The sequence below is a fragment of the Sus scrofa genome, chromosome 8 (assembly GCF_000003025.6).
Source record: "Sus scrofa isolate TJ Tabasco breed Duroc chromosome 8, Sscrofa11.1, whole genome shotgun sequence".
Classification (NCBI taxonomy): domain Eukaryota; kingdom Metazoa; phylum Chordata; class Mammalia; order Artiodactyla; family Suidae; genus Sus; species Sus scrofa.
The window spans coordinates 129,169,878-129,194,898 of NC_010450.4; the positions used below are offsets into that span (position 1 = coordinate 129,169,878).

General features: G+C 36.5%; 1 protein-coding gene and 1 long non-coding RNA gene across 2 annotated transcripts in view; one reads left to right on the forward strand and one right to left on the reverse strand.

Annotated features, from left to right (window-relative positions):
- Positions 1–3,536, reverse strand: part of MMRN1 (multimerin 1) — a 59,463-nt gene extending 55,927 nt beyond the window's left edge. The window contains exon 1 of the mRNA XM_005666992.3: positions 2,806–3,536. Within this exon, the coding sequence (XP_005667049.2) occupies positions 2,806–3,392 (587 nt within the window). The 5' untranslated portion in view covers positions 3,393–3,536. The remainder of the gene's footprint in view (positions 1–2,805) is intronic.
- Positions 1–25,021, forward strand: part of LOC106504767 — an 81,985-nt gene that overhangs the window by 18,023 nt on the left and 38,941 nt on the right. The window contains exon 2 of the long non-coding RNA XR_002346867.1: positions 22,033–22,100. This is a non-coding gene — a long non-coding RNA (uncharacterized LOC106504767). The remainder of the gene's footprint in view (positions 1–22,032; positions 22,101–25,021) is intronic.

A 25,021-nucleotide genomic window follows, 5' to 3' on the forward strand; every position in this document is an offset into this window, starting at 1 on the left:
CTTTGTGAGGCACTGTTTGTCCTCCCTGTGCCCTGCCCACAGGACTGCAGACTCCAAGGGTTTTTCTTCACTGGTTTACCCTCAGCACAAGCGCAATGCTGGAGACAGATTAGGACCTCAGCAAACATGCATTCGATGCATATATGCATTAATCCTAATTTCTTTTCATCCTGCCTATTTCTAAGTGCTTGGTCCCTGGCCAACACCTACTGTGCTAGACAAACCACAGCTCTGGTGTTGCCAGGAGTTCCTGTGGTGCTAAGATGAGAGAAAGGATAAGATGAAACAAAAAAATATGCTAGAGAAATTTTGTTGACATGAGTATTCCTTTTATGCAGAATCACTCTAAAATTCTAAGAGCAGTAGGGAAAAAAATCTCAGATGAGTTTATCCCAAATCAACCAGGTTTTTAAAAAATAAGGGTATTTATTGGGGAAAGATTTGTCTATATATTTAGGCATTCATCTGTAAATTTTACATTCAGTTTGTTAAATATTTATTGTGTACCTTCTGTAAGCCAAAGACTTTGCAAGCACTGAAAATGTGTCCCTGTATGCAAGGAGGTCACAAGGACACTCTAATTATAATACACTACTGTCGGAGTTCCCGTCGTAGCGCAGTGGTTAACGAATCCGACTAGGAACCATGAGGTTGCAGGTTTGATCCCTGCCCTTGCTCAGTGGGTTAACGATCCGGCGTTGCCGTGAGCTGTGGTGTATGTCGCAGACGCGGCTCGGATCCCGCGTTGCTGTGGCTCTGGTGTAGGCTGGTGGCTACAGCTCCGATTAGACCCCTAGCCTGGGAACCTCCATATGCCGTGGGAGCGGCTCAAGAAATAGCAAAAAGACAAAAAAAATAATAATAATAATAATACACTACTGTAAGTATGGTGATTAAATGTTCATACAATTAGAAGAGCCTTCTTCTGAGCCTAAGAAGGCTTCCTGGAGGTATTATTATTATATGTAAAAAAAAAAAAAAAAAAAAACACGTGATGGGAAAATAAGCTCATGCTAACCAGAGGGACACACAGGGAATAAACATAGGTATAACAAACAACATAGTGAATTAAAGATTTTATGACCAGAAAGTCACAGAAGATGAGGCTAGGGGGTAGGCAGGAGCCAAGGAGCCAGATCAAGGAGAGCATTGATGACAGCCCGGGAGTGAAATCTGGACTTTATTCTGGAGGCAAAGAATAGCCTCTGAGGCTAAGAAGTGGGGGGATAAACTGATCATTTGTATTTTCCCAGTCGGGACAATGGACCATACTTGCTGAAGGAGCATAGTGTAGGGATTGAGAGCTAAGTCTCTGAAGCCGTCCAGCCTGGGTTTGAATTTCTGCCATGAGATTTACCAGATAAGTGACCTTAGTGAAGCTTCTTAACCTCTCTGTAAAGAAATAAAATAACAGAATCCTCTTCAGGGAGTTATGGTAATGATTAAATGATTGAAATATATATGTATTAACATACATATTCATAACAGTATCATGAACAAATTCCATAAAGTGTTGGATGTTAATATTATTTGCCAGGCAAATGAAAATATGAAAGACCTCTTTGGAACTTATCAAGGGTTCTCTGCATCAGCACTGTGTCCATAAGAGATGGACCTATTTTCTCTAATATCATTATCAATCACATGGTCTAGTGAATAAGAAGTCTGGGGAAAAGTTATTGCTAACTTGAATTATTTTATATATTTAGTAAGGTGTTTAACTCAGTTAAGTTCCCAACGCATTACTTGATGTCTTGAAACTATTTTGTTATAGGTAAAAGATATTTGGAAGTTTGGTTTCATGACACTAAACTAGTATTCCAAATATACAAATAATTTTGAACATTAAATGAATAAAACATTGACCTGTATTTTTCACAGGTTTTTGTCTTTGTTTTCTATTTGAAAGTCTTTAATGATACATTTTAATCTTTAATTTATTATTTTGCTTCAACAATTCAAAATAAATCTTCTCTATTTTAAATCAAAATCAATTTAAGGTGGATGGGATGGGGGTTTTGGATGGAAATGCTATAAAATTGGGTTGTGATGATTGTTGTACAACTATAAATGTGATAAAATGCATCGAGTAATAAAGATAAAAAATCAATTTGAAAAATTTGTTTTTCTATTCAACACACTCTGCATAACTCAAAATAACAGTACTAGTAACATATGATCTGTTGAGTACCCACCTATCCTGTGAGCAGCACGCATCTAAGTACATTTCATTAATGTGAATCTTGCCTAACTGCAGAATTGGTGTTTTTATCTGTGTTCCCTATATTCCATCTGTATTTTGCAAACGAAGAAACTGAGATTCAGGGAAATCAGTGGACTTGCTCAACTCATGGATCTAGATAGTCCTGGAGCCAGGATTCCAATCCGGCTCTGACTGGTTTGATCTTGATAACTGTACACTTCCCACAGCACCAGGCTGTTTCAATTTCAAATTCTGTTCATATCCCAACTGTATTGACATTTTTTCTTTCATGTCATGAGTGTAGCTGTAGGTACAACCCACATACCATCGAGCTGAATTAACTAACAATCCCCGTGCTCTTACATTGTTAGTGACTATCCCCAGTTAAAGTCTATTAGTAATTTCCACCACTTTGATTAAAACAAATTGCTACATTTTTTTGTTCATCTTTCCCCCTTTAGATAAGGGAAACAATTACCTTATCTAACTGAAATACGATCCAATTTCATCTTGACCATGAAATTCTTTTCTGGGAGTGAGAATTTAACCCTTAGCTTGCAATCTTATAAACATTATAGTTCGAAAAAAAAAATGGTTCTTACTTTCCTCTGGTCGTTTCAAAACTTGATTTTTGATAGCTGTTTCGTTGGCTTCCACTTCTGTCACCCCTGCTGAGGTATGTTTCTCGTGGAGATCGATTTTCCACACCTCCAACGAAGTTTCGAGAAACGGCTTGTTCATTGTGCCTTCGGGCAAAGCTCTGAAGAAATTTCAGCGTGGAGTTGGAAAGGACCACTGACTCCGCTTTAGGACTAAACTGGGTGCTAGATTGGGTCGGGAGGTCAAGAGTTTGTAACTTCAGCACCATTTCTGTCTCTTCTGTGGGTGTGAGCATTTGGTTCCTCGCCCCCTTGGGAGGTGCCCTTGTGCCTGTGGGAGACGATGCTGATCTCAGAAGACTCTCTTTGGAGGGGCTTGCCTGGGAAGCTGTGACCGTCTCGGCCGACGTGATCTGGGTGGTTGGCAGCCCTTGGAGGCTTTGTATTTTGCTTGGAGGAACCGAAGCAGCGGTCACGTTCTTCTGGGAGTTCTCATTCTCAGGAGGAGTCCCGGGATGCGCAGTGTTGTTTAGCCCAAAGCCTCCGCTCCATAAACTGGAAAGCAGGACTAATAGCCTTGCTCCTTTCATCTCCGTGGTCAGCAGCAAGAAAGCTCCTGCGAAACTGGGGAGTAAAGTCCTTCCAGCCTTTCTGCCAGCTGCTTCCACGACTGAATCTGCTTAAAAGAGAGCTTGGCCAATTTGAGATGTGTGGAGGAAACAGGTTTCTGTGTTGTGTAGCGGACTCAGGAAGTTTGAGTTCCTGTTCCTGTAGGTTTTGAGTGATCTGTGACCTCTGGTAGGATGATCTATGGAAGCAGTGAAGGGTGTCTGATGAAGCTAAGGGTAAATGGGGAAACACAGGCAGTTATTACAGGAAAACCCAAGAGAAAAACATGAAGTAACTGTCCTTTCCTAGGTCCACTCATGTTTCATGTGCTGCTGGTTTTGAAGAGAAATTTTGCAGCGATGATGGAGTTTTATTTGGATGGGCTGAATCAGGGAGTGTAACATTTTGTTCTCCTATACAAGGAAATTGAGACAAAATTTGAGCGGCACTTCCTTTCCACTGGGTCCCATCCAGAGAACCATATTTTGTTCAAGGACATAGGCACATGCACACACATAAACAAAAACTCATTTACAGTGTTTCTGCCCTTTCACACACCACAGGATGAATTCTGGAAAAAAAAAAACATATATACACACACACACACACACACACACACACACACACACACAATCTCCAGTTTTTATATATACACTTCAGCTGTCACACTATTTGAAGTTAATCTCAGTGACGATAATAAAAGAAAAGCATAAAATGCTGAATTGTATGAGTCTGTAAGAAACTCACTTTAGATTTCACTCTCAATTTCTATTAGAACCAATGAATGGAGTGAATAATCAGAATGTTACTTCTGTTCTCTAATCCTGATCTTTTAGTGATTGGGTGTAATTAGTATTTTGTCACTCAAGAAAAGGATGAAGAAAACGTGAAGTCACATGAAAATAAACTGTGATCATGTATAAACTTCTGTATTTTTACTGTAGTGCCAAGTAGACCAGGTGCAGGTAACAGAGAACTAAAGTGAGCAAAGATTTTCTATGGTGGTTTTCCCAGCGGGGATGCTTCGTGGGCTTTGTCATGTCACTACTCCAGCAAATGTCTGATTCTCAGGCTTCCATTAGGATCTATCATCTGTAAAAAAGTCAATCGCAGCAGATTGTTTGGACATAGAAGTAACAGGAGCACAGTTCATCTACCCATACATTCCTTCTTTCCTTCATTCAGTAATTACCCAAACCCTCCATCAGCTTTAGTAAGGTACTGGCTTAGGTGCTCAGATAATGAAGCAGGAATATTCTTGGCTCTCCATTGGCTTATGGCCTCATATAGTATGTAAAGGCTAGACCTCTGTGTAATTAACCATTCTGTCAACCTCTACACCTGGCATTTAGGTTCTTAAATATTCAGTCATGGGATGTTTTCTTTCAGAAATGGAATATTGGAAACCTCGTGACTATTTGGTGATATATTATTGTATATACATATTCTTGTCTCTTTTCCTGGATACAGGACACCCGGATTTGAAACAAGACCTAATTTTTCTCAGAACTGCAAGCTTTTCTTTTGTCTTATTTCCTTCTCCCTTTACTCTTTCACCTATACAAGCATATTGCTGACATATTAGGGAGCATGTAATATGAAGTTATTTAAACAATGACCACGTTAATCAGCAGCAACCCCAACTGGCTTTGAAATGGAGTGCAAAAACATCTGTTTCTCAAATATATCACAGAACACTCCCACAAATTTGCATCAGTGAAAGAGCAAAAAGTCCCAACACAGACCATCCAGGCAGCAACGAGTTACTAAAAAGAGCAATAAAACTGCATAATTTTTGCAACACAGACATGATTTTCAGGACTAAGAAAAAGACGTTATAGCTTCTTTATCTGGAAAAAAACACAAGCAACTATCTTTGGCTTAGAGCAGAATAGTAATTAGAAAAATCCAAGTAAAATTTTCCTATTTAATGTACAATTTTAAATCCATTCTCTTTGATTTAGCAAAAGTAGATAAGGAGACTGTCCTGAAAGCTTAAGAAATGATCAAAATCAAAATAAAGAAATTATGGCACATGCAGGGTTTTTTTGTTTTTGTTTTTTTGTTTTTTCTTCTACAGTTTGAAAAAAAAATCTTGATCTTGTTTAGGACAAGTGAACTTTAGTGGGAAAGGTCACTTATTGAATCTATAACTCTTACCAAATGCCTCTCAAATGCTAATAAAAACTGAACTGAGCTAAACAATTCATTTCTCCTCCTGTAAGGCATTGACCACCAATGATTTGGGGTGCCCCCATCCTAGATTACAAGTGACCCTGTAATCAAAAGGCTAAAGGTTGTGTATCTTATTATTATCAATCCACTAAGCCATCTTGTGCTGCAGCTCCCCAGAGAATTCCCAGCACACCTGATGGTTTGGGATGTATGGCTCATCCTTTAACTGGTGACATAAAGTGTCTGTACTCCAGAAACTGTCAGAGGCCTAACCTCAAATTCTGCTTTCTGAGACTCAATAATGCTCATCAAATAACAGCTAAGAAAAACAATATTCCTGGGATTATTGCCTGAATAATATTCAGTTGTTTTTGAACTACTCTAAATATTATGCTTGGATTAAACTGTATTATTAGAGCTTTGTATACTTTGACCCCATCATTCTGCAACGGCCCCTCTTGCCTGCTACATTTTTTACATTAAATTATGTTTTACTCTATTACCATTTTCAACTAATTTATAAGAAAGAAACTATAAAACTCATTATTTTGTTTTATCAGGAGGTTTTCATGTCATTTTTCATTGTACCACAGACATAGTATTGAATACATCTTGCAAAATGTGTTCGCTCTCGGTGATGAGATAATGGGCTTGTTTCAGTTTTATATTTCTAATTTATTATTTAATTTATTCTTACTTAGTCTTTTCTAATCAGTAAGAAAAATGTTACTAAGTTGAGAGAAAAACATGAGTTAAAAGGCTACATTGGGGATTTTGTTTTTTGCAGATGGTGCTATGTGTTATTTAAAGCCATTTTTATGGCTGCAAGAGTTATCCTTTGTAAAATGTTGAGGGTATGCAATAACTTCCACTAGAATAATAGGATTCCTTAGCAGCTTCTTTCTTTATCATGTGAGAAAATTCTTACTTTCTTGAGATAGTTTAAGACATTAAAAATACTATTTTACCATAGCTCTCCTCCATAATCTAACACAATCAAAAGACAATCACAGAAAACAAAGTTCTAAGTGTTTTTCAATTTGAGGTTGGTTGAAAGTAGTAATAACCTGGTAAGTTTATATGTGGACCAAGGAGGTTATAAGCATACAGGAAAAAAGCCACAGAAGGAGATAAATAGATTTACATGTGATATTAATAAGGCAAGCAATGTGCTGAATAGGTTAAATTTGGCATTTCATTCTCCCATATTCTGCTCTCATTTTATTGATAGAAAATCAGGCTTAAAGAAATTAAATAACTTCCTACAGTAACACCTTGGTCATTGAGAGCACAGATATGTATGTCCAATGCTAGTTATTTGCACTATCTTATAATACCACCCCCCCCACCAAGAAATAGGAAACATCGATTTAAGTTAACTTGTTTAACAAAAATCTAGAGAAAATAATGTTAAAGTTACCTTAAATTCATTCTCAATTATTTTAAATGTCCTTATGTTTTGCTTTTATCTCACAGCTCAAACATTTATTGAGACACTGTTAATAATCTAATGATTTCTAATTTGGATTTATGGGATTAGAGGGGGAATTTTGTGTTAATAAATTTACTTTTGGTCTCATCTTTACAGTTTTAATCTCTTTGGTTGAGTACCTTTTTCAATTCTGTGCAGTCCTAGAAGCGATGGCATTGCCTTATCCTTGACAGCACAGAAACTATGCTCCTTTCCTTTGCTAGAATGCAACCTCCAATACAGTAGAAGACTGCTATAGCCCCAGCAACTAAAACAGTGTGTAGTAGGCATCCAATAAATAGTTATCCAATGAATGAATGGATAAGACTATGAATGCACTTCTATTATCTCTGTAGCGGCACCTGTTAGAAGGTTAGTCAGGAGGATCTATTTCCCCAAATCATAATCACACAAAAGAAAAAAGAAATGTAAACAGGCACAAGATAGTCCCTCTATGAATACAGCCTCAAACACTCTCCTGGAAACACCGCTTCCGTCAGATTGCCTCTTACAAGTCCCTCCAAATACAATTCAGAAAGCCCATTCGTTTTCAAAATTGAGACAGTTTATGTTGAAACCAACACAGACACATGAGAATTACAAAGCAAAGTCTAAGAACGGTAAAATAAAGGGTAATAAAGTGATATTTATGCCAGAAAACTCTAAGGTATGCAAACAAATTGAAATGAAGAGTAAAATTTAGGTCTAAGGAGGCTGGTAGGACAAGGAATATAGAAGTATAATGAAGCATATAATTCTTACTATTAAATGAGAGAGGCATATTAATTCGTCAGGGAAAAAAAGCCACAATTTACTTTGTACCAAGATAAAATTTTTAACTTTATAATTGAGAACATAAAAAATTGATAAAAGATGGCTAAATATATTTTTAAGCCAATGTTTATATTGGTAACTTGCAAAACTACCCTATCGGTTATTTTATATTTTCTACTTAAATATAAAAATACCCTTGAAATGACAGAGTCAATTTAAAAAGTTTTTAAGACTAAGTTCTTTGGCACACTTTAGAAATAATATTTTCTTTTCCTTCATGAAAGTTATGTCTGGTCATTGAGTGATTATCATTGATTGCTTCTGTTTCTGGAAATATAGAATAGATATACTTTCCTCTATTGCTCCTGCTAAGTACATCAAAAAATCCCAGACATATATGTAAAATGAATATAGGAAGACTGAAAAGTGAAGAGAAGGCAGATTGGCTAGAAAACCCAAGGAACAACATAACATTGGGTTCTCTGGATGTTCTTTTTGCCTCATATGTCCCAGACTGGATACTGGAGAGTTTGGAAAACTAGAAATACCAATTGCATGAACAATAAAGTTCCTGAGAGGGAGTTCCCTTTGTGGCTCAGAGGAAATGAACCCAACTAATATCCATGACGTTTTGGGTTCTAACTTTTACCTTGTTCAGTGGGTTAAAGATCCAATGTTGCTGCAAGCTGTGGATTAAGTGGTAGATGCAGCTTGGATCTGGCATGGCTGTGGCTATGGCATAGGCTGGCAGCTGCAACTCCAATTTGACTCCTAGCCCCAAGAAAAGCCGAAGGACCAAAAAATGGCCTAGGAAGACCTACATCTTTTAGACAGTAACTGCTCTGCACCCACCAAATACTGCAGAGAGACTGTGACGTATCCCTGCCCCTGCCTACAAAGGCTGAATGGAGAGCCTGAACTTCCACACTCACAGGTGGTAACAAGCAGTCTCAGCCCCATCCCTTCCCTGGGGCAATGTTAGAGAAGGCCAAGTCCCTAAGTCATTGCCATAACCCTCCCAAGGCTGAGGAAAGAGCAAGAGACAAAATATAGCTTTGAGACATGCCAGGTCTTCACTGAGCATGCTTCAATGACCCCCCCCCCCAAAAAAAAAAGCTGGAGATAAGGCAAAAGTTTGGAGAAATATCTTCTATACCATAGAAATCCAGAAAGTCTGAAGAAAAAAAAGAGAACTCATAAGAGATTAAAAAAGAAAAAAAAGGTTTCTTGCTGTTAAGGAGGAGATCTCCCACAGTGTTTAAATCACCTCCTCTTCACTCCACTAATGAGAAAGGAATTCCCACCCTGAGGTTATGGGGATGACTGAACATAGGAACATGCAACACTGGACAGATGAGACCAGTAGCAGTTTGTCCATATACTCAGCACTGGAAAAGAAGACACCCTCCTTAGGGACAAGCGGGAACTATGCCCAGCCTCTGATAGGGAGAATTTTTTGGCCAGGGGGCCTTATCCGCTGGAGCACAGGGAGGAAGGGAACTTGTGGTTAGGCCATGTGAAGCCCTCTAGGTATCACATGCCAAGGCAGCATATAATACTACACCTTAATTTTAGGTCTTGTAACACACAAAATTTAGAGAGCTTTTTTCCTGTATTGCAAAGGATAAAGAACCCTCTGGGGTTTGCTTGTGCTCAGACCTCAAGTTTAGTTGAAAGGAAAATCCTGATCATGCTCACAAAGTATTTTGAAAACCTCAGTGAGTTAAAACAAATAAAAGGAGTTTCCATTGTGGCTCAGTGGGTTAAGAACCTGACATAGTGTCCATGAGGATGCAGGTTCTCTACCTGGCCTCGGTCAGTGGGCTGAGGATCCAGGGTTGTTGCAAGCTGCAGTGTGGGCTACAGATGTAGCTCAGATCCAATGTTGCTGTGCCTGTGTTGTAGGCCTTCAGCTGCAGCTCTGATTCAACCCCTAGTACAGGAACCTCCATATGCTGCAGGTGCAGACCTAACAAGAAAAAACAATCTAATAAAAGATGCAACAACTTGTTATATCAGACTTAGCTCAACTATAATTTTGTGTGACTCAGCCTCCCTACTAGAAGCCTAACAGGAGAAGGGATATGCCCTTGTCTGAGGTTCTTTTACACATAACGCCTCTCAAAAATTATGAGACAGATAAAGAAATAGAAAATGTGACCCATAGTCAAGAAAGAAAACATCAATAGAAAAAGATCCAGAAAAGGCTCAGATATTAGATGTATTGACAGGGAATTTAACCCAGCTGTGCTGGAATGAGGGCAACATATCTGAACACAAAGGGAATGTCAGCAGAGACAAAATCTATACAGAAAATGGAAATACTAAAGATAAAAATAAGCTCTCAGAAATAATTTGATAAGCTTACAGCACAGTAGAAATATCAGAACAATAGGCTAATTCGAAGGCAGGTCAAAAAGAAATTGCCCAAACTGAAACAGGAATGGTGTCTGAGATCTGCAGACTATTTTCTTATGGCACAACATACATATAATAGGAGTAAATAAAAGAAAAACAAGAAAAGAAAGAGATTAGGACAAATGATAACATTTTAAAAAATAACTGATAAGAATTTTCCAAAATTGATGAAATGCATTAACCAAACACTAAAGAAGTTAGGAAACCTTAAGGAAATTATGCCTGGACAATTTATAGGTAAAATTGAGACACCAAAGAAAATATCGAAAGCACTCAAAAAAAAAAAAAACCACCACATTAAATAAACTGTATAAAAATTATGGCTGACTTCATTAAATACAATGAATGAGGAATTCCTGTGGTAGCTCAGAAGAAAGGAATCTGACTAGTATCCATGAGGATGCAGGTTCTGATGCCTGGCTTTGCTCAGTGGGTTAAGCATCCTGTGTTGCTGTGAACTATGTTATAGGTTGCAGACTCGGCTCAGATGTGGTGTGGCTGTGGCTGTGGTGTAGGCCAGTTGCTACAGCTCTGATTTGACCCCTAACCTGGGAACCTCCATATACCACGAGTGAGGCCCTAAAAAGACAAAAAAATAAAATTTAAAAATTAATACAATGAGTGAGAGAAGAAAATGGGAGAACATCTTGAAGTACACAAGGGAAAAAAAAAATCCTTCTGATTTAGAATTAAATATCTATCTAGTAAAAATCTCCTTAAAAGTAAAGGAGAAATAAAAGCATCTTCAATGGGCTAAACATGAAAGGATTTATCTCCAGAAGACCCAGGTGCCAATTTATTTGACAATTTGAATGAAAAGGATACATTATAAAACTTACTAAAATTGATAGAACCACAAGAAATCTTAGCCTCGTTTATAATAAACTTTCTAACAAAAAAACTCCAGGACCGGATAGCTTCAAAAGTAATTTCTAGCAAACACATTTAAAGAAGAAATATGTCTTCATGAACTCTTTTCAAAAATAAAACAGGAAATAATATATTCCACCTCGATTCATGAGGTCAGAAACACACTAATGCCAAATATTATAAAACCAAATACTTCAATAAAAACAAAAGCACAGGCTAATATCCTTCATGGACAAGAAAACGAAAATACTGTAAATAAGAGCACTCTGTAAAAGCCTAATATATTATGACCCCATGGCAACTATTCTAACAATTCAAAGTTGGTTTACAGTCAGAAGTCAAGCAATGTAATTCACCACATTACAGAAAAAAAAAAAAAAACCATAGGTGAATATATCTAAATGGATACTGTAAAATCATTTGGCAAAATTAAACACTGGTTCATATTAAAATCCCTCTCTATTCTATGAATAGAAGGGTATCAATAAAGAAAAAATATAGGAATTCCTGCTGTGGCTCAGCGGTAACTAACCCTACTAATATCCGTGAGGATACAGGTTTGATCCCTCACTCAGTGGGTTACAGGATCTGGTGTTGCCCTGAACTGTGGTGTAGGTCACAGATCTGTGGATCCCATGTCGCTGGGACTGTGGCTGGCGGCTATAGCTCTGATTTGACCCCTAAGCTGTGAACTTCCATATGCCACGGGTACAGCCCTAAAAAGCCAAAAAAGAAAAAAAGAAAAAAAAACACACACACACACAAAAATCCTACAGATTGCATCAGTATTAAGCACAATGATTTTGGAAAAAGGCCTTGTCAATTCAATGATAAAAGATTTCTTCCTATTATTATTATTCTTTTTTGGTCTTTTTTTCGTCTGCACCCACAGCCTGTGGAGGTTCCCAGGCTAGGGGTCAGATTGGAACTGTAGCCACGAGGCTACACCACAGCCATAGCAACTCGGGATCTAAGCCAGCTGCATCTGTGACCTACAACACAGCTCACGACAACGCTGGATCCTTAACCCACTAAGCAAGGCCAGGGATTGAACCTGCATCCTCATGGATACTAGTCAGATTCATGTCTGCTAAGCCATGATAGGAACTCTAAAACAATTCTTATTATTAAAAGATACTGGAACAAATAAATTTTTTAAAAATGAAACTTCGATATATTCCAAACCCAAAATTTAAGATGGTTCATAGTCTAAATTTAAAGGCTAAACCTAATCTTTGGGAAATAAATGTTAAGAGAATATCTTCATGATCTCAGTGTAGAGAAAGAGTTCTTTGATAGGATGCAGAAAGCATGCACCATAAAAAAAAATGATCCATCAAACTTTCAAAATTAAAACTTCAGCCCTTCAAAGGATAAAATTCAGAAAATCAATAGCAAGCCCCACATTGGATAAAATGATAGGAATTTCAATAATTGAACAAATTACCTATCCAGACTATAAAATAAATCTCTGTAAATCAATAATAAAGACAGACCACTCAATTACTAAGTTGGCAAAAGGCTTGAACCGGCTCATAACAAAAAAGATATATAAATGGCCAAGATACACATGAAAAGTAGCCTGGAATTTTTAGTCATCAGAGCAAAGCAACACAATTAAAATTATAATGAGATACCCTTTTACTACCGTTAGAATAACTCAAATTAAAGACTCACAACACTCAATGTTGAAAGGGAGTAGAGCAATCAAAACCATCATATATTTCCAGAAGTGTAAAATGATGCTACCACTTTGGAGAAGGGTGTGACAGTTATAAAGTAAAATACACATTTCACCCTTGACAAAGGAATTTTACACTGAGGTATTTACAGAATATAAATGTAATTCTGTAAATTATAGAGAGAAATAACATGTCCACAGAAAGGCCCATACAAGAGTACTCAGAACTGCCTTATTCATCATAGGAGCCCCACCCTGGAAACAGCCCAAATGTCCATCAAGAGAAGAAGATATAAATGAAGAGTGAAATGTTCATCCTGTGGAACATTACTCTGCAATAAAAAGGGAATGAAATACTGATATGTACGATAACAGGTGAATCTCAAAATCAATAGGCTGAGTGAGACATTCGAGGCAGAGAAGACACAAAAGAATATAGTTCTATTTATGTGATATCTAAGAACAGAAAATACCAATTTATGGTGGTAGAAATCAGAAAGTCGTCTTTTCTGGGGGTGGGAGGATTTATTGGAAATGGACACGAGGGAATTCCCTTCCTGGCTTAGAGGTTAATAAACCCAACTAGGATCCATAAGGATGCGGGTTCGATCGCTGGCCTTGCTCAGTGGGTTAAGGATCTGGCCTTGCTGTGAGCTGTGATGCATAGGTTGCAGATGTAGCATGGATCCGGTGTTGCTGTGGCTGTGGTATAGGCTAGCGGCTACAGCTCTGATTTGACCCCAAGCCTGGGAACTTCCATATGCTGCAGGTGTGGCCCTAAAAAAAAGCAAAAAAAAAAAAAAAAAAAAAGAAAAGGACGTGAAAGATCTTTCTGAGATGATGGAAATATTACACATTTTGCTTTGGGTTGTGAGTACTAAGTATATAAAATTGTCAAATCATTAAACTAAACACTTAAGAGCTATGCATTTTGTTGTATATAATTTACACATTATTTTTTTTTTAAGTGTAAGAATTTAAGGGAGTTCCCATTATGATGCAGCAGAAATGAATCTGACTAGTTTCCATGAGGATTTGGGTTTGATCCCTGGCCTCGAGGACTTCCATATGCCACAAGTGTGGCCCTAAAAAAAAATGAAAAAAGAAAAGAAAAAATTTAATAAGCTTGAAATCAAGAAAGTTTGCCCCTTCCTAGCAGTGTGTAGAACTTCCTATTTTTTTTTTTGAGTGTAGAACTTTGTTAAATTAAGTGTACAATCTTTCCTTTATCAAATACAACAAATGAAATACATCTATTTGTCTGTAGAGCAGAGATGATCTCTAGGGTAGAAACTCAACTTACATTAAATCGATATTTACTAAAAATGTAATATGCCTAGAACACGAAATAAAAGAAAAAATACAGTGAGACCCTAAGAAAATTTCACTATTAGAATCAAGGTTAAAATCCAGATTTTATAAAATTGAGTCAAACGTCTTTCTATATTTAACTCTATCTTCATACACATTTCTTAAAACCATCTAAATTGAGTTAAATTTAGAGCTTAGAAGATTTGTTTTGATTTTATTCAAGTGAATAAAATATTAAGTACTATTTCTACCCAACTAACCATATAGATGTTTATATATATATTATGTATATATTTATTATATGTTTACATATATAATATATATATTACATATATAATCTCAACAAGAAAGACTTCATGAGTGGTTGACTAGGAATCTAACAATTCTTTTTTTTTCTTACCATGATAAAATTCACTTAAGACAGAAACATGAAAAGCCAATATCCCCCCATCTTAGAGGAATTAAAGAAGTATGGTCTTTCTACTGAAGCATGATTATAACATATATATATATACATATATATATATCACCAAAGTATGAAAGTACTTTTTCTGAGAGGATTATTTTTCTTAAGTAGCAGGGAAATGGTTAATATAATACCATAGTTTAAATAAGCTTAGCTTAAATTTAGAGCTATCCCAGCTGCTAAAAATCTCTGGTTAGTAATATATTTAGGAAATGACCAGATGTTGTAAACAAGTGTTATAATCAGAACAAAAATAGGACACAAAGCACTTTACATTCATCCGAAGGATCCTCAGCGATTGTGGTGCATAACTTATTAGACTCAAATCATTCATTGATTGTATCATTATTGTTCAGTTCCCAAAAGCAAAATTTAAGTTGAAAATTAGACCTGCAGAAATTGATTCAGTATGTAATTTGAAGCAACAATTCAATAAATTCAATAAACTGTATACTGAATTGTATAAATTCAGCATAGAATTTATATATATACATATATATGTACACATATAAATCAATGCTAGTAGAGGCATTATCAGAGTAGTAACAACAGTATTTGATTAGAATAAGACGTCCATCATTCACCCTGGGTAACTTTGGCAAACACACAACACATTTAACATTCCTGTTTCCATCCTTCATTTAGAAGAAAGGAAGGAAGGAAGAAAGAAAGAAGAAGGAAGAAGGAAGGAGGGAAAGAAAGAAAAGGAAGGAAAGAAAAAGAAAGAAAGGAAGGAAGGAAGGAAGAAAAGACATACAATTCATTTATATACACATAAGCATTCATACAAAGTGAGAAAACTTGTTTTTATAGTTAGAAGAAATCATTTTAACAAAATAAGTACACTTAACAGTAATTTCCATACTTTGAAAATTTTGTTATGGCGAAACAACCACATTACCTCTGAGTCCCTTAGTACCTTAGAATAAACAATTCCTAGATTTAAGAAATATGTTACAAAAGTGTTTGCTTCTGCTTTACAAATAAAATTTGGAAGTATGTATTTGCCAGATTGGAATTTAAACTTATGTATCATCTTTGTTTTCTTTCATCAGTGTCTTATAGTTTTCAGAGTACAGGCCTTTTTTCTCTTTATGTAGGTTTACTTCTAGGTACTTTATTCTTTTTGATGGTAAATGAAATTATTTCCCTAATTTATCTTTCTGATCTTTCATTGTTAGTATATACCATGCTCTTGGATTGGAAGGATGAATGTTATCAAAATGAATATACTACCCAAGGAAATCTATGGATTCAACACAATCCCTGTCAAATTACCAATGGCATTTTTCACAGAACTATATCAAAATATTTTTAAATTTGTATGGGAAGCCTGAATAACCAAAGCAATCTTGAGAAAGAAAAGTGGAACTGGAGGAATCAGATCTATATTTAATGAATATAGATCTATATGTGATGAATATAGAAGTAAAAATCCTCAACAAAATACTATAAAACAGAATCCAAATATATATTAAAAGGATCATACACCATTATAAAGGAGGATTGCAAGGATTCTTCAATATCTGCAAATCTATCAATGTGATATACCACATCAACAAACTGAAGAATGAAAACCATATGATCATCCTAATTGATGCAGAAAAGGCTTTTGACAAAATTAAACACCCATTTATGATTAAACTCTCCAGAGAATGAAGATAGAGGGAACCTACCTCAACATAATAAAAAAAAACATATGAAAAACCCACAGCTAACATCATTCTCAATGGCGAAAAACTGAAAACATTCCCACTAAGATCAGGAACAAGACAAGGTTGTCCACTTTCACCACTACTATTCAACATAGTTTTGGAAGTCCTGGCCATAGCAATCAAAGAAGAAAAAGAAATAAAAGGAACCTAAATTGGAAAAGAAGAAGTAAAATTATCACTGTTTGCAGATGACATGATACTATACTTAGAAAACCCTAAAGACAGCACCAGAAAACTGTTAGAATGCATCAATGAATTTGGCAAAGTTGCAGGCTACAAAATTAATACACAGAAATCAACTGCATTTCTAAATACTAATAATGAAAGATCAGAAAGAGAAATTAGGGAAGCAATCCCATTTACCATCTCATCCAAAAGAATCAAATACCTAGGAGTAAACCTACCTAAAGAGACAAAAGACCTATGCTCTGAAAACTATGAAACACTGATGAAAGAAATTAATGATAACACAGGAGTTCCCGTCGTGGCGCAGTGGTTAACGAATCCGACTAGGAACCATGAGGTTGCGGGTTCGGTCCCTGCCCTTGCTCAGTGGGTTAACGATCCGGCGTTGCCGTGAGCTGTGGTGTAGGTTGCAGACGCGGCTCGGATCCTGCGTTGCTGTGGCTCTGGCGTAGGCTGGCGGCTACAGCTCCGATTCAACCCCTAGCCTGGGAACCTCCATATGCCGTGGGAGCAGCCCAAGAAATAGCAACAACAACAACAACAACAACAAAAAAAAGACAAAAAAAAAAAAAAAGAAATTAATGATAACACAAACAGATGGAAAGATATACCATGATCTTGGATTGGAATAACTATTGTCAAAAATGACTGTACTACTCAAGGCAATCTACAGATTCAATGCAATCCCTATCAAATTACCAAAGACATTCTTCATAGAACTAGAACAGGAAATTTTAAAATTTGTATGGAAACATAAGAGACCCTGAATAGCCAAAGCAATATTGAAAAAGAAAAACAGAGAAATAAATCTTCCTGCATTTAAACAACACTAAAAAGCTACAGACATCAAAACAATATGGTACTGGCACAAAAACAGAAATATAGATGAATGGAACAGGACAGAAAGCCCAGACACAAACCCAAGTACATGTGGTCAACTAATCTATGACAAAGGAGGATAGAACATACAGTGGAAGAAAGATAGCCTCCTCAATAAATGGTGCTGGGAAAACTGGAAAGCTACATGTAAAAGAATGAAAGTAGAGGAGTTCCTGTCATGGTGCAGTGGTTAAAGAATCTGACTAGGAACCATGGGGTTGTGGGTTCGATCCCTGGTCTTGCTCAGTGGGTTGAGGATCCAGCGTTGCTGTGAGCTGTGGTGTAGGTTGCAGACGCGGCTCGGATCCCGAGTGGCTGTGGCTGTGGCGCAGCCTGGAAGCTATAGCTCCGATTCGACCCCTAGCCTTGGAACCTCCATATGCCGTGGGAGCGGCTCAAGCAATGGCATAAAAAAAAAAAAAAAGACAAAAAAAATGAATGAAAGTAGAACATTATCAAACACCATATACAAAAATAAACTCAAAATGGATGGAAGACCTATATATAAGTCCAGACACCATAAAACTCCTAGAGGAAAACATGTGCAGAACACTCTTTGACATAAATTACAGCAACATCTTGTTTGATCTACCTCCTAGAATAATGACAATAAAGAAACAAATAAACCAATGGGACCTAATTAAACTCAAAAGCTTTTGCACAGCAAATAAAACCATTAAAAAAATAAAAAGACAACCCACAGAATGGGAGAAAATCTTTACCAACAATGCAACAGACAAGGGACTAATCTCCAAAATATACAAACAACTCATGCAACTCAACAACAACAACAAAAAACCCAATTGAAAATGGCCAGAAGACCTAAGTAGACATTCCTCCAAAGAAAACATACAGATGGCCAGCAGGCATATGAAAAAATGCTCAATATCACTAATTATTAGATAAATGCAAATCAAAACTACAGTGAGGTACCACCTCACACCAGTCAGAATGGCCATCATTAACAAGTCAAAAAATAACAAATGCTGGAGAGGGTATGGAGAAAAAGGTACCATCCTCCACTGTTGGTAGGAATGCAAATTGGTAAAACCACTATGGAAAACAGAATGGAGATACCTGTGGAAACTAAATATATGATTTAGCAATTCCACTGCTGGGTATGTATCTGTATAGACCTTTCACTGAAAAATATACAGGCACCCACATTTTCATAGCAGCACTATTCACAATAGCCAGGACATGAAAACAACATAAATGTCCATTGACAGGTGAATGGATTAAGAAGATGTACATATATACAATGGAATGTTACTCAGCCATGAAAAAGACAAACTAATGCCATTTGCAGTAACATGGATGAATCTAGAGCCTCTCACACTAAGTGAAGTTAAATCAGAAAGAAAAATGCAAATACCATAGGATGTCAATTATTTGTGGAATTTGAAATATGGAACAGATGATTCTATCTAAAAATAACAAAAACCAGAAACAGATCATGGCCAAGAAGAGCAGATTTTGGGGTCCCCAAGGGGGAAAGGGGAGCAAGTGGGATGGATGGGCATTTTGGGGGTTTTTTGAATGCAAACTGTTATATTTGGAATGGATGGGCAAGGGGATCCTACTGCACAGCATAGGGAAATGTGTGTGATTGGGTCACTCTCTTGTACAACAGAACCTGATGAAACATTTTAAATCAACTATACTTTAATAATAATAATAAAATAAAATAAAAAGAAAAGTGGAGCTGGAGGGATCAGGCTCCCCGTCTTCAGACTGTACTACAAAGCTACAGTCATCAAAACAGCATGCTACTGGCCCAGAAACAGAAATATAGATCAATGGAACAAAACAGAATGCCAAGAAATAAAACCAAGCACTTATGGTCAACTAATCTATGACAAAGGAAACAAGAACATACAGTGGAGGAAAGATAGTCTCTTCAATAAGTGGTGCTCGGAAAACTGGACAGCTGAATGTAAAAGAATGAAATTAGAACATTCTCTAACACCATACACAAAAATAAACTCAAAATGAATTAAATACCTAAATGTAAGGCCAGATACTATAAAACTCCTAGAGGAAATCCTAGGTAGAATTCTCTTTGACATAAATCACAGCAACATCTTATTTCATCCACATCCTAGAATAATGACAATACAGACAAAAATAAACCAAAGGGGCCTAATTAAACTCAGAAGCCTTTGCACAACAAAGGAAACCATTTAAAAAATAGAAAGAAAAGACAGCCCTTAGAATGGGAGAAAATCTTTGCAAATGATGCAATCGAAAAAGACTTAATCTCCAAAATATACAAACACACAACTCAACAACAAAAAAACAAACAACCCAATTGAAAAGTGGGCAGAAGACCTAAATAGACATTTCTCCAAAAACATATAGATGGCCAACAGGCACATGAAAAAATGCCCAAGATCACTAATTACTAGATAAAAGCAAATCAAAACTTACAATGAGGTACCACTTCATACCAGTTAGAGAGGTCATCATTAACAAGTTAACAAACCATAAATGCTGGAGAGGATGTGGAGAAAAGAGAACCCTCCTTCACTGTTATTTGGAATCTAAGTTGGTATAGCCAGTATGGAAAACAATATGGAGGTACCTGCGGAAACTAAAAACATAACCACTGTATGATCCAGCAATCCTACTCCTGGGCATCTATCCACAGAAAACCATAATTCCAAAAGACACATGCACTCTAATCTTCATTGCAGTGCTATTTACAATAGCCAAGACATGGAAGCAACCTAAATATCCATCAATAGAGGAATGGATAAAGAAGATGTGGTACATATATACAATGGAATATTATTCAGCCATAAAATAGAATGAAATAATGCCATTTGGAGCAACATGGATGGACCTAGAAACTATCATATGAAGAGAAATTGGTCAGACAGTGAAAGACAAACATCTATAATATCACCTATATGTGGAATCTAAAAAAAAAAAAGAGTACAAATGAACTTATTTGCAGAAAAGACAGACTCACAGACTTTGAAAATTTTATGGTTACCAAAGGGGACAGGTGGGGGATGGGAGGGATGGACTGGGGATTTGGGACTGGCATATGCACACTGAGTTATATAGAATTACTGGCCAATGGGGACCTGCTCTACTGCACAGAGAACTCCACCCAATATTCTGTGATAATCTATGTGGGAAAAGAATCTAAGAGAGAATGGATATGTGTATATATACGACTGGGTCACTTTGTTGTACAGCAGAAATTATCACAACCTTGTAAATTATTGAACACTTGTACTTCAATAAAACTTTAAGAAAAAAAAAGGCAAAAAAACTTAACTAGACACTAGCATACTTGCCAGTGAAATTAAGAAATTGCCTCCATTGGCAGTTACAATTCATTGTTTAGTGTAGGCAAATCTGTATATCACTGGGTAAATTAAAGAAATCAGAAAGGGAATTATCCATTCAAAATAGTCCTATGACTCTAGGCAAAGGAATTCTTCAGAATTGCATTGCAGCAGTCCACAAATGGCTTTTCCTTAAGTTTATCATTACTTCTGCTCTCCTAAATCTCAATAGATAATTCTTTCTCCCAAATACAGCATATACAGCTACCCTAATAAAACATATAGTTTTTCTAATATTTTCAGGGACCAATTCTTTCCAAATTCTTTATTTCTTTTAGAACCATAGGCAGTGCAGGTTAGAAAAAAGACAGCAAGGCAAAGGGTCTCAGGTTGGAACCTGAGCTCTTTCTCATCCTTGCTCTGTCCTGGGCTGTTGGTATGATCTTAGGCATGTCCCCTGATCTTGCTAAGCTTCAGTTACCTCCCTTGTATTCTTGATGATAACTACATGGGTCAGTGCCCATGAGACTTTTTATACAATGTAAAGAAATATACTGGTCAAATTTGGGATGTTACTATATCAAGAAAACAGATACAATTTATCAACCCTGTGCTTAATTTCCACTATATTTTCTCTACTTTTTACATAATAACAGCTTGGACCCACCCATTCTTGAATTCCCTTGATCCTCAAGGAAGGATTATACTTACTCAAACCACTGGAAAGTTTCTGTGTAGTTTGCTTGTTTTATAAAGTTTTATGGGACATATTATAAATTTTCTTTCTCTTCTTATGCCAATAGAAAGATTAATACTGATTTATATAATCGTTAGCTCCATACACACTGATTCTGTGCTAAGCATTATCTTCAGTGGCACATAAACTGTTATTTCTATGATGTTGTGACTCATAAACCCATGTTTTAGCAAGAAATCAATTAACTGCCAAGGTATGGCAGCTGAAAAGTGACAGAACTGCCATTTGAATGCAGGTCCTTTAACTCTGATGATTTGCCTTCTCCCCAGGTTACCCTGATCTCTTGTATTAAAGTAATTCTTAGTTTTTATTGACATACAGAGATCAACTTCTGTTATATTAGAAAACTGGTAGAAACAGCTAAGACAGAGCTTGGTTTCAAAGGAAAAAAAAATCACATTTGCAAATGCACCAATTTGGGTTTCTATACCCAAAGCAATCAGAATATCTGTAAAATTAAAGCAGTAGCATTCTATGTCTGAAAGATTAAGAGTTTCACAGTACAAAGTCTACTGATTTAGCAGCTGATTTAGTCTATCAACTAAGGAAATAGCTAAATAATTCTACCAGAAGGAACAATAACATGAAAATAATATTCAATATAAATGTTTTCTTTCAGGCTGTTTTCAGCTGGATTGTTAAATTCTGCCAAAAGAGATTCTCAACACACACTCCTACTGGATTATGGTAAGTGCCACACATTTTAAGGGAAAATTAATGCTTTAAAAATAAATTTATTGTTCCACAAAGTGCTAACACTAGTAATGCTCAAAATAGACCTGCGATCTCATTAGAGGCAACAATTGCAAACGTCTGTATTTTATTTTTATTTTTAACTCTTTCAAGCAGAACGTTCATTTAGAAAGAAATCCTTGGTAGCTCTTACCTTAAAATTCTCTGCCCCTGGTTATAAACTAGATGGTAACATGTGGAAACTTCGCTTGGCCTCTTTGCAGGCTGTCTCCAAATAGTCACTGTTTTCAGAACCAGAAAAACAGGGGCTTAAGAGGGACAGGGGGAAATGGACCCTCACAATAGCCCTGCCATTATTTTCTCTGGGAGTGCCTAGCAACAGAAGCCCAGGGACCAAGAAACTAAGATGCCTGAGGGCACCGACCCCCAGCCCGCCTCCTGTCTTTTCAGTGGAGAAAGGATCCTTGAGCTCTTAGTAAGAACTGTTATCCAACCAGGAGCTTTAGCCACTCTGATGAAAGTGTTCTGAACAACGTAAGTCTAAGAGAGTTCTCTCAAAAATCTTGATGGCATTCTATTTTGTTAACTAATACTATTCAAGCCAGTATTGAAAACAGGCACAATATATAAACCTTATCTGTTAAGATTTAGACTTAATTCTATCAGATTTAGAAACAAGAAAAAAAAGAATAAGAAAAAACAGTGGAAGCAAGGGTAACCTGCTCTAGCTTTTTGATTACCACCCTTACTGCAGACCTGGGTTGCATTTCACAGTCAGCCACACCTCACTGATAAAATCTGCTCTAATTCTTTGCTAGGGCATTCTATAGTTTCTTATACAAATCCAGTGAGTGGATAGAAAATGAGGTCTTGGGAGTTTGCATCTTTGGCAGAATTTTTCTAGAACATGGAGAAATTTCAGGCAGTTGAATATCTTTGCAGATAGCATCTGCCTCTGTTTCAGTATTGGTCACATTTCAAATAGGTCTTCCTCTGCAAGTTGGTGGGAAGGACCCTGTGCTTTGCTGTTCTTTGAAAGCCTCAAGCTCAATCGTGCACGTGATTGGTGACAAAAAAAAAAAAAAAAAAAAAAAAAAAAAAAAAAAAAAAAAAAAAAAAAAAAAAGTGGTGTTTGCTTCTGTAGCTGAAAGTAATACAAGTCTGACACAAGTTTGAGTTTGTCCTCATGTCCCCTCAAAATTTTCTCTCTCTGATCAGCTGAGACTCCCCAACCCAGTACCTTATTCACTCTGAAAAACAGGCTCCAGATTTTAGCACGTTTTGAAAGTTTAGAGGCATATGGGTGGAAGTGTACGTAAATTCCGGTGAGTTTTCAGTGTTCTGCTTTTGAGACACATCCACAAAAAGCCTACCTCGCAAAAAAAAACCCAAAAAACAAACAAAAAACCCACAAAAAGAACAGTGTGTTTTTTTAAAATTTGAAATCCATTTCTACTTCAAATAAATTGTTTATAATTTTTGAAAGAAAACAAATGATGTTCTGTGTTCCTCTAGCCTATCCTATTTAGAGTTGATGTAGAAAACTTCTGAATTCACTTTATAAATATATTATCCCATCACAAATAGAATGAAATAAACAATAGTCATAGGTAAAGAAAAATATTTTTGCCTTGACACTAACATTAGACTTGAACATTGTATTTTAAAATAAGAAATTATACTTGGTTAGATATATTTTCACAAAAAAAAGATGAAGATATTTAAAAATAGTGGTTATCTATTAGAGTAAAAACAGTATTTTAAAGAAACATAAACACGAGTTTGTGAATTAAATATCCTGCAAGCATGATATACAGTTTTGGGCATGACAAAATTGAGATTACACTCTATAAAGTATTCCAGTAAAGTTAGTATTTTTATTCAAATATTAAAAAAATGAAATCCCTATGCATTAATGTATAATTTAGCATAGGCATATTATATATAATAGAACATCTATGAAATATTATATACTATATGCTATATATATAAAACATATTCTGTGTATACATGCATAGTATATACACACACATATATATATAATATGCATGTAAGGAATGTAGGATGCAGACATAATTTAGGATATGGATAGATTGTGTACGTATCCTAAATAACTCTAGGACAAGGTAAAAGAATAGCATTTTAGAAAGCAAAAATAAATGAAGAGCTATGGAAGAGATTATTTTCATTTTTATGAATTTGTGTTTGTGCATGGACAGAGTGATTGAGATAGTAAGAGAATCTCTTTATGGAAAAGTAAGCTTCATGAAGCAAGACAGTTTGTCTTTTTATTTTATCACTGTATCTGTAGATCGTGGCACATTTATGTGTTTATGAAATAATTGTTGAAAGCGGTTCTCAGAAGTAATATCAAGTTTTCTGAAGTCAATTTTCTGTGTGTGTGTGTGTGTGTGTGTGTGTGTGTGTGTGTGTGTGTGTGTGTGTTTGTCTTTTTTAGGGCTGCACTGGAGGTATATGGAGGTTCTTGGGCTAGAGGTCAAATAGGAGCTGTAGCTGCCGGCCCACGCCACAACAGCACGTGATCCAAGCCATGCCTGCGACCTATGCCACAGCTCACAGCAACACCAGATCTCCAACCCACTGAGAGAGGCCAAGGATCAAACCCACACCCTCATGGATGTTAGTTGGGTTGTTAACCACTGAGCCATGATGGGAACTCCCTCTGAAGTCTTTTCAATTGCTCAATATCCCTTTCTGTACTGCAGCCAGAGGCAATGTATGTAGAGTGTTAATCAGATTACGTATGTGCACATGCATGCTGAATCATTGTCTTCCATTGCACCTAGGACACAACCCAGATTCTCAGGTGCTGAATGATCTTATTACTACTCTAATCTCATCTCACATCATTTGCTTCTCTGCCTACTTTGTCCCAGTCAAGCAGATGTTCTTTT